The sequence below is a fragment of the Ananas comosus genome, linkage group 6, assembly GCF_001540865.1.
Source record: "Ananas comosus cultivar F153 linkage group 6, ASM154086v1, whole genome shotgun sequence".
Classification (NCBI taxonomy): Eukaryota; Viridiplantae; Streptophyta; class Magnoliopsida; order Poales; family Bromeliaceae; genus Ananas; species Ananas comosus.
The window spans coordinates 3,013,321-3,024,386 of record NC_033626.1 but is presented as its reverse complement, the minus strand read 5'-3'; the positions used below and the strand labels follow the sequence as shown (position 1 = coordinate 3,024,386).

Sequence of the window (11,066 nt, the reverse complement as noted above, 5' to 3'; positions counted from 1 at the left end):
AAATATGAAAATTATATTCCAAAATTGAAGAATAGAGTGAATCAATCATCAATTATTATTATTACTTTATATATTTAAGTAGAAGAAATAGATTGATTTGTATTTTAAATCTTTCCAAAATTATATACAATATAAGCAACCAAAGTGATTGTATAATCAGAAACTTTTATCGAAGAGAAAGGTTTCTTTAATTAATAAATAAAGTTTAACATACGGAATTGTAAAAGTTAAAAAGTTATACTTGGTTACAAAATGTTAAAATCTAGCATGTCTTTATATATATATTTTTTCCAGAGTGTTTGGTTACTTAAAAAATTGTAAATTCCTTTATATAGTTTTTACTTTTTCGATAAAAACAGTACATAAAACAAAAAAAAAAAAACACTTTTGTTTTAATGAAATTTTGAAAAAACTTTTCTAGAAAAATTACTTTTTTTTGTTAGAACTAAGTAGCTGTTTGAGTCCCCAAAAAATATGAAATTTTTTTTTCGAGAAAACAATTTTCAATGAAAAATCTCTTTTAAAATTTCCTGTCCATTTGATTCCAAGAAAAACTAGTATTTTTGAAAAATTTTCTTCAAATTTTATAAAAGACCAGTATTTTTATTTTCTGATTTTCTTTTAACAAAACGAAAACACTAATTTTTTTCATAAATGTAGAAAATTCTGTTTTAAAAAGTTTTCCGTTTAGAATGAAACGACCGAAAAATAAAAAAAAAGTTTTTCATAAAAAAACTATATATATATATATATATATATATATTTTCGTACATTTTTGAAGAACCAAAAAGGGCGATAAAATTGGTTTTTGGACTTTTTTTCTTTTTTGAGAAACCAAAGTATAAATCAATACAAGCACCATACATTAACATTTTCTGGATACTTTTTTTCTTTTCTTTTTTTATTTTTATTTTTTATAGAGTACGTGTAGCACCGCTCGTTCACCCATTTTCCATCTGTATAACGGTCAACCATCACCCACCCATCATCTAGAGAAAATTTACAGTGTCATATTTATACCATATAATTAATAACAAATTAATAATATTTTTTTTTAAAAAATATACAATAATAATATTTTTTTATTAAGAATTTAAGTGGGACAATTTTATTAAGGGTAAACTTCAAATACCATCCTTGTAGACTGTGGTTTCACACTTTCTTATTTTAGTATTCTGTGATTTAAAGTGTATCAATTTAGTGCCATATGGTTTTATTTTTTTTCTTTTTGTCAGCTTCTTCATTAATATTTGGTAAAATTAAATACAAAATACTTTAGATACCCACCTAAGTTTATCAAATAGTCACTTTAATATTCTTTAGTTTTAATTTCGTCACTAATTTAAGGAAAAAACTAGTAAAATTAATAATAAAAAAAAATGAAACCACATGACACTAAATCGATACACATTAAACAATATGATACTAAAAAGTGAAAGTACGAAACCACAGGAGTGGTATTTAAATTTTTTTTTTATTAATAAAAAATACCACATCAGTAATATAACTGGTGCATTCTAAAATTTTTCCACCCATCTCACCTCTCACACACGCACCCTTTTTTTTATTTTTTTTCATTTTTAAATTTTTTTTTCTCTTTTAAATCGCTCTCTCCCTCTTCCTCATCCACCCCCCCCCACACACACCTTTTTTTTCTTTTTTTATTTTTTTTATTAATAAAAAAATATCACGTCAGTAATATAACTGGTGTATTTTAAAATTTTTCCACCCATCTCACCTCTCAGACACACACCCTTTTTTTTTTTATTTTTTTTTATTTTTAATTTTTTTTTTCTCTTTTAAATCGCTCTCTCCCTCTTCCTCTTCCACCGCTACCACCACACACCAATCCCCCCCCCAAAAAAACTCGCCGTTCTCGCCCACCCCACCTCCTCCTTTTCTCTCGTTCGCCCTTCCCTAAACGCGTCTAGGGTTTGTTCGAATCGAGAAGCTCTCTCCTATTCGATTCCGTGTACGTTTTCTTAATTTCTTACTCGTCTCCTCTTCTCCAGTTTTGATTTGGGATCCGAGGTGGAAGCGACGATGAGTTTTGCGAGATCTTTCGATTTCTTTCCTGTCGTTGATGGGCCTCGCTCTTGATTTTTTCTTTTGGTAGAAATTTTCTCTTTTGTTTGCAATTGAGTGCGAACTGTGGGAAAGAGGAAGGATTGGAGGGATGGGTTATTTGAGCACGATTGGGGAGATGGATCACCGTGTAGCGGAGGGGACTCAGGTTTTGATTCTTTGGATTTTGTTTGGCTTTATTTTTGTTGTTGTTGATCTTTTTTTTGTGTATATGGCTAATTTTCGGGAATTTGATAAACTCATCAAAACTTTGGCTAATAATATGTGGTTTATTTTTAATTCCTTGTTGCTCCTTTGAATTGTTTCTTTGTTCTCCAGGATGCTTTTCAAATAGAAAAAAAAAAACTAAATTTCATGAACTAACTTGAGCTGCGTTTAGCGTTGTTTATGCGCTTTTTTTTTGTGCTTTTGTTAATTACAGTGAGATTGAATGTGTGTGTGGATTGATTTCTGTGATTGTTTTCGTTGGTTAGCTTCCGAAGTCGTCTTTCGTAAGAAAATTAAGAAGAAAAAAAAAATTATTACTAACTTTTCACCTTTTGTTGCCAATAAATACCGGTAGATGTAGAGTTTTGCTAATAATCCACAATAATTTAGGCAATCCCTAGGCATCTTCCGTCAATTAGAACTTGTGGGAAAGTTTGAAAATGTAAACGAAAATGTTAGCTTGTCAATTGAGACCTTTAGTTCGTGCAATGGATTTGAATCACTGACCTTCGGTTCGTGAATGAATTTGAATCACTGTTCCTGCTGTAAGGATATATTCTGAATGTCCACATCCTCCGCCCTTTCGCACCAACAAACAACAAAAAAAGGTGTGTAAAATATTTTTTTACTAGCATATTTGATTTGTTATGCATATTGTGTTTTCGATCTTTTTATTGACTAAATTGATATATTTGATAGAGCATTAGATGTTATCTTTTGAGGGCTCATATTTATTATCCTGTTCGATGTGATGAATTAAGAAGAGATTGGTGCATATAAATACGTTTAATGAATGCTTGCTCAAAACTCTTCTTATCTGCTTGCTTTGGTGGATTACTTTTGTTAGTTATTGTACACTCATGCATAAGTGCATGCTATTGTGAATTAGTATTTGACTAGCACTAACTTCCTCTTTCTGTTGCCAGTGAGAATGGAAAGTTTAATTATGGATATGCAAGCTCTCCGGGAAAAAGAGCTTCAATGGAGGATTTCTATGAGGCAAGAATTGATGGTGTTGATGGGGAGCTTGTCGGTCTGTTTGGAGTTTTTGATGGTAAGGGGTTCGACTTTTTTTAGAAAGGATTGACTACATTCCATTGTCTTAAACGGTTGGAGGTTCATACTTCACAATGATACTGTTCTTTTAACACAAAAAATGAACAAAATTCAAAGGCAACAAGGTAGTGACGCACGTCAAGTACAGACAATTTGGCAAGAGGTCCTTGTAGATTAACTTTTTTGTTTGAAAGTTGAAACCCTCGACTAAGGTTTTTTTCGACTTGAGAGTCTTTAATCATCAACTTTGTTTGTAACTTTTCAGAGTTTAAGGGACCTAACTGTATATTCCGTCATTTAATGAATATGCTATGACCTATAGTTGACAAAGGAGAGTTTGCATGTGCGCATCGGGGTCATGCAATTTTCCGTTCATAAATTGAATGTTTTCTTGTTTGTATGTGCATGATCTGTTTGTCTTACTTGGTTGTAATTGTAGGTCACGGTGGTGCTCGAGCAGCAGAATATGTTAAACAGAACCTATTCAGCAATTTAATCAGGCATCCAAAGTTCATTAGTGATACCAAGTTGGCTATAGGTGAGAGCCTTTCTACTATCTTTTATGGAAGGCCTCTCAACCTCCGGGCATTTTGAAATAGGAGTGTAGGACACCCCCAACTTTTTATTTTTGATAGCCGCCCCTGCAACTTTTGCTGATTTTCATTTGTTGGGGATATATTTAAACACAATTCTGTCAATGTAAAAGCACGCAAAGCCGTAAATTTTAAAGTAATCACCAATTGAATAGATTTGGAAATAAATTAAAATCAAATAAACAAAAATTTGGGGAATTCAAAAAGAGGTACAAAAAAGGAAAAACGTTTGGGAGTCTATTTCAAAATGGACTACAGTGGGGGGTGTCTTTATATATTTTTCACTTTTATATATTGTGTCAATGGAATCTATTTTCTTGCTAATTTGTTGGATTATTCCATTATATTTCAGCCGAAGCATACAATCTTACAGACACTGAATTTCTGAACACTGAGAATAGTCAGAATAGAGATGCTGGCTCAACTGCTTCAACTGCTATTCTAGTTGGCGACCGTCTGCTAGTTGCTAATGTTGGGGACTCTAGGGTCGTAATTTGTAGAGCAGGAAAAGGTACGCCATTTTTTGTAACGATTGCAAATCTTTTAACTTTTGACTCAAGAGCAGATGCCGCTATCATATAATGTGTTCTTTTACCTTTTATCTATGTGATGGAGAAGTAATCATTTGACTGCATGCATCACCTAGACCTGTGCTAAGCATATTGGCCCTTGGGTATGCCTATTGTGTAGATTAGAATGGAAATGACATTGTGATGGTGGCAATCTTCAAAAGTCCTCTTCGTACTATGGACCACGTTTACCCATATCATTTTTTTTTTTGTTTTCTGTCACTTTAGCAATTCTTCCGGTTCTCTGAACTTAGACATTCCTGTAACAGTTCTCCTTTGTAGTCTGGGAGGAGGAGAAAAGATATAACTAATGAACATCCAGTGATTCTTCTTATTATAGTAGAATCTGTTTTTGACTCTACGACGCAGGGTGATCGTTCTTATTCAAGGTCCTTTTAGCAGGACTTGGCAATGCACAATTGTTACTTAATTGTTAGATCTCTCTTTTCCAAAAGATCAACAGATGACTGTTTTCATCTGTTTCATGGTTGATAATATATGTTGGTTGGAATTTACCTTTCATTCAAACTTCATGAGCATCTCAATTTTTGCACCCGATCTAGTAGATAAGTGGGGCCATGTGGCAGCAGAAGCCACATACTCAATGATGTTAACCTCTAAGTTTGAGGGGTGATTGAGAGCATAGAAAAACAAATCCACAATATTAAGAGTATAATGTGGACCAATTAATTCTACCGGTGACGTGTACAGTTTCTTTTGGAAGGTTTGTATTGATGCTGTATTTTTATACTATTCTCTTTCTAGAGTGAGCACACATTCTTGCCACAGGATCTGAACACCTTCAATTCGAAGAGATTTAAAAAAGTATCAAACAATAGAGAATCAGTAATCTATGTTATTGCACGAGTTATTAGCTATAGTAGTCGTGTGCACAAACCAATGGAATTTGTAGAGCATGCATTGGTAACTTTAGGAAATAAAACTATGAACAATGAGGCAGTTTGCAGCAACTAGGCATGGTATAACATGACGGTAGTATCATGTAAATTGAACTAGTATCAGTACTACTGAAACGGCAAAACAATACAAAATTTGCTTTTCGACCATGGGTCCAAACTGATCTATTGATTAACACATATAAACGCGCAGCCAGGGTATTGAACCTGTTTTATCACTAGTTTCTACAGTTAACTATCTTGTAGTTCACGGGCCCTTGTCCACCATCAGGTGTACGGTCTCTTCATCCTATAACAATATCTGGGGCATTTCTAGTTTGCAATCTTGGAGGAAATATCAGGGGATCCGAACATTCATATTAAGGCATTGGCTATAGGATACAAGTAAAATAGCAGTGGTCAGTAGTGATGTGTTAATAAGGGATAAGAACTGTCCATGTGTCATAAGGGATAAGAACTGTCTCTAGTATCAATAGGATAGAAGCAAAGTGTTTCAGAATAGCAGTGATCAATGATAATGTGTCAATAAGGGCCCAGTGTCTCTAGTATCAGTAGGATAGAAGCAAAGTGTATCATAATAACACGCTCATTCACATAAAGTGTCTCAGAATAACATGCTCATTCGGATAAGCTATGTCTTCATAGTCAATAATTACACATGAATACCAAACAGGCATTCAGATGAAACAGGTATAATCAATTTTAAGCATAGGGCAAGACATTATATAGTGTATCAGAGTAACATGCTCATTCGCATAATCTGATGCCTTCATAGTCAATGATTACAGATGAATACCAACATTCATTTAGATGAAACAGGCATAATCAATTTGAAGCATAGGACACAAACTATAATGTCTTAAATCACCTCCATTGATGATGTTAAAAATCTGATGTAAGTATCCAATCCCAATATTCATGATTCTTATTCTTTTTAGATAGACTTCTTCCCCCCTCCATCCTTTTCTACTCTAGAATTGCTCTTCCGAGATACCCCTTCACTCTGTCTACTTCTCCTAGCTCTAAAGCTTGAGCCAATCATTCAGGGACAGTTGACTTAAAGGAGCTTTGGAGAAGAAGATGGCTTGTTTAGAGAAGGTAGAAACTGCTTAAAACCACTCCTTTCTTAAGTTTAGCCTAGAAATGGCACACATTAGCTTAGGTCACCTTACCTCTTCTTTATTTCCCACCTATCTTACCTGCTCAGCTACTTCATGCTTCAATATATACCAATATGTCATTCTTAAAGGCTGCCTGATTCTGGCATGTTAGTCATCTATCGAGGTGAATGACAACCTGTGTTTAGCTTTATAGCATATTGCCATATATGACATGAACAAGTTTTAATCTTACAACTCCATGCATCTCCATTGGTGCCTCATATACTTGCACTAAAGGACATATGGATCAGTTTCAGAGGACTGTATGTTATGTCTTAATTTAATAGCTACTTTCCACTAATGATCCTACAAAGCTCAATTAAGCTCAGCAATCATGATTTGGTCAGTTGCACTCTTTGGTCAGTTGCACTTTGTCCCCTGGTTCCTAGATATTCTACCAGAATGGTCAGTTATTGATTGAACCTGGCGATCTAGATATCTTTGTAATATCATTAGATATGCTGTCAAAGTATAGGCTTTACATATTTTAAGGGAGAAGCAGGTATCTTTAATGTTATATCAGACTGAAGTTTAATCTCTCTCTCTCTCTCTCTCTCTCTCTCTCTCTCTAATGGCAGTTAGAAATATCTTGTTGTTAACTGTTGGGTTTTCCATTGATTATATGGACTTTGCCAATTCAGTTCTTACTTCCAGTAAACCTTTTATTGTGCTTTTATAGGAGTTGTTGGTTGACTCGAAATTGCCGAAAGAATTCTACAATATAGACCACTGAAGTATTGGATGGAAGTTTTAGATTTTAGGAGTTGTTGGTTGACTCGAAATTGCTGAAAGAATTCTACAATATAGACCACTGAAGTATTGGATGAGAGTTTTAGATTTGCTAGCAGGCCATGCAGCCTATGAAACTGTCAAGTAGTTTCTTTTCTCTTTAGACAATACTCACAACTTATAGTATTGTTAGCCCAAAATATGTTTACTGAGGCATCATTGATAGTGATGCTTGCATATTTTATTCTGATACTTCCAGCCAGTTATTCCAGTTGCGAGTATTGCTTTATTTTTCCATTTTAATCAAGATTATCTTTTTTAACTTGTTAACAGCTCTCATTTAATATTGTCAACTTGATTTCCACAGCCATTGCAGTTTCACGGGATCACAAGCCCGACCAAACAGATGAGAGACAGCGGATTGAAGATGCTGGAGGTTTTGTGATGTGGGCTGGTATTTCTCTTTGCAACATCTGTAGTAGTCTTCTGCTGCATTATATAAGCCTCTAAGTAACCTCAGTCGAACAATACTGTTGTCAATATATAGGAACATGGCGTGTAGGTGGTGTTCTTGCTGTTTCCCGTGCATTTGGTGATAGGCTGTTGAAGCAATATGTTGTTGCTGATCCAGAAATTCAGGTTTGGGTTCCTACCATACTAGCATTCAACTATTGCAATTCCTCATGTGCACTATGTGTTAAAATATATTGTTTTCACAATCAGGCAATTACACTTTTGACTCAGTAGGAATGTCGTGCTTATTTAGTAGTTCATCATTTTTGACACATATAATGTTCAATAGCTTTGTATGTGAAAATCTGCTTGGTATTGATGATGCAACATAGATTTATGTGTACTATAGCCATTGACCACTCTGCCTGTTAACATGGTTCATAAACTCCTTTTGGTTTTTGGTTTTTGAGCAAAACAAACAATTTTGGCTATTTTAGGTTACATTGTTGTTTTGGGTTGGATTTCTTTTAAAACAACAGAAAGTTAACGAGGAAAATATAAATTGAAAAAAATAACCACATAAAAAAAAGGAAAGAAGGATAAAATATCAATAAAGTAAAAAATATGAGATGGTAATTGATTCTATGACATAAAATAAGATGATTGTTATATTATAACATGTCTCTCAAATCAGATGATTAGAGGCAAATGAAATCATTCTTATATCACCCGGTACTTTTAAATACGATAAGATATATTCTTAATATGTACAGTTATACACCTCTTCATGTAGTACTCTAAGAAGAACCACTATAACATAGCTGCATAAGATCAATATGAAGTACTATAATGAGATGAATTTGCTTCCTGGTGGAGTGGTGGATTATATTGCATGCTGTCATTCTCCTTTGTCAGGTCGAAATTGCAAATTTGATATAGCTACTGCCAGTATTGACGAAAAATCATGTATTGTTTGCATCTCATTTCAGTGTTATGTGCTCAGCATAATGTTCCGTTGGATCATAGGAAAGTGGACGTAGTAGCTTGGCCCGTATTCCGTACTACACATGGCTCTTTTTTTTGTTTTAATATTTCAAAACCATAATGTGAAGGACACGTCTAGTATCATTGCCTTTTTTTTTTTGGCTTTTTAGATATTAATTCTATATAATTTGATATACCGGTGGAAGTACCTTTTTCTTGTTGCCATTGTTAATTAGCTTACAATGCACCCCGGCCAAGTGATGGATTACAACTTTCTTTAAAAAGATCTGGAAGTATAAAAAGTTGCTTCCAAATATTTGTTTTTTGTTGTGAAACAATACTTTGGATGCGAGGATTGCAAGCAATCCACCATCCTCTCCTAGAGTTTGATATAGAGATGCTATTGACAAAAAAGGCAACATGCCAAACAAGGTCGAAATTTTTGAAAAATCATTATTTCCTTTTTTTCATTAACGATTATAATACCCCTCTGGAAATTTAGGGAGGGGCCATAAGATCAGTAGATCATGTGGATCTACACTTCAATTACTTTTGATTTTTAAATTCAATTCGGAGTTCATATATTGTGAAAATGGGTATTTCATCATTTTGTATATTCTTATGAATATGGAACATAAATGACAATTGAAATTTCAAAAGTTTGTTTCCAAACTCACAAAGTACGAAGAAACCCACGGATGATGTGAAAAACCCTTCTGATAGAAAGGGAGAAGTGCAATTAGGCAGTACTGCATAGGGTGTTCTTGAAGCTTTACACTTGTTTATATTGTTCTCATGGGACACATTATTGGATATGCTAACTTTTAACAACAATCTAAAGCAGTAACCGCTTGTTCAAAGTGTTGAACTATGAACTACATATTGTAAATTTTTTGGCTATACCCCAGTAGGAGGTTTGAAGTTTCCCTTTTTCTTTTTACCGTACTGGTAGTAGTCTACATCTATATAGAATTCTACCTATTATGGACGACAAGATCCAATCAGCAAAAGGGTCTTTCGATTTAAGATCATGTTGCATGTACCAATGTGTCCCACTGTGCTTTAATTCCCGAACTCCCTTTAGATTGCAGTTTAGTTCTAAACTAACTTTTTTTGACTGAACTCTAAATGCATGATTTTAATTGTTTGCACGTTATTGTTGTTATTAGGAAGAAAAGATTGATGGCTCTCTCGAGTTTCTGATCCTTGCAAGCGATGGACTGTGGGACGTTGTCTCAAACGAGGTACTCAATCAAGGCTTGACATTTCAGTTTTGAAAATGGATTTCCTGCCCTCTCGCTTTATTTATTTATTTATTTATTTGCTTACCCTAATTGTACTTCTTTCAGGAAGCTGTTGCTATGATCAAGAGCATCGAGGATCCCGAGCAGGCTGCAAAGAGACTCCTGCAGGAAGCTTATCAAAGAGGAAGTGCTGACAATATAACTTGCGTCGTCGTCCGTATCTTATCTGGCCAGGGTAACAAATCGAAGTAGATAAATATGTTAATGTAGTTTGTTCTCTGTATCTACAGTTAACATTTCACCGCCAAATAACGAAAGCTGCTCCTGCATTCTAGGAGGCATGGATTATTAGTGTTCATTCATGGGCTTTTATGTTCATCCTTTTTTTTTTTTCTTTTTTCCACTGTTAGAAGAAAATAGCACTTGATAGAGTGCACTATCAAGTGTTAGCTGACCTACTATGTCATGCATAGAAATGTAATGACTACTAGTTGTTCTTGTTGTAGATGCTTGAATGTTTTCGTAAATCTACCGTGTCGTTGTAACTTGTGTTCTCGAAATCATATGAAGCTGCGCGCTGAGACTCACCAAGACTTGGTGAATCGGCTCAAAACTCTGCCGAGTCGTGTCAGCTCGGCTAGTTTCCGAGCAGATTTGGCATAGAAACTTGGTTGCAAGAGTCAAATCCTACCAAACTCGGTTGACTTGGTCTTGTTATTTGAAACATGGATGGAGTTTTAGTTATTCACGGAGTTTTAGTTATTTACCGAGTTACTAGCGTAGTTGTAGTCGGCTAATGGGATGATGGTTGGTGCCCTAAGTTTCAAGTTTAAAGTCTAGTTGTTTTATATTTTTAACTTTTTTCGCTCACTTTTTCTCTCATTTTTTGTTTCTTTAGCTAAATAGTCAAAAATGTTTAGCTAATAAGTATTAAAAGGGATAACAATAGTAATACTGGGTTATTTTTATTATATATTGCGAAAAGTTAGCTGCAGGATATTTTGTTTGAAGTATATGTATTTGTTTAAAACTCGGCTAGTTTTAGGACCGAGAAACTGAAAAAACTGAG

General features: G+C 34.3%; 1 protein-coding gene across 1 annotated transcript; it reads left to right on the top strand.

Moving 5' to 3' along the window:
• Window positions 2,473–10,542, top strand: LOC109711568 (probable protein phosphatase 2C 59). The gene is made up of 8 exons (XM_020234699.1): window positions 2,473–2,900; window positions 3,219–3,346; window positions 3,788–3,886; window positions 4,294–4,452; window positions 7,684–7,770; window positions 7,864–7,955; window positions 9,923–9,997; window positions 10,103–10,542. Exons 2-8 carry the CDS (start codon window positions 3,274–3,276, stop codon window positions 10,247–10,249), a joined length of 732 nt encoding a protein of 243 aa, XP_020090288.1. The 5' UTR covers window positions 2,473–2,900; window positions 3,219–3,273; the 3' UTR covers window positions 10,250–10,542.

What these genes read in the sequence shown, in the direction of transcription:
- LOC109711568 (XM_020234699.1), top strand. Translation starts at nt 3,274, where the DNA reads ATGGAGGATTTCTATGAGGCAAGAATTGATGGTGTTGATGGGGAGCTT. An exon ending in TCTGTTTGGAGTTTTTGATG is followed by an intron (nt 3,347 to 3,787) that starts GTAAGGGGTTCG and finishes TTGTAATTGTAG; the next exon opens with GTCACGGTGGTGCTCGAGCA. An exon ending in GGGACGTTGTCTCAAACGAG is followed by an intron (nt 9,998 to 10,102) that starts GTACTCAATCAA and finishes TACTTCTTTCAG; the next exon opens with GAAGCTGTTGCTATGATCAA.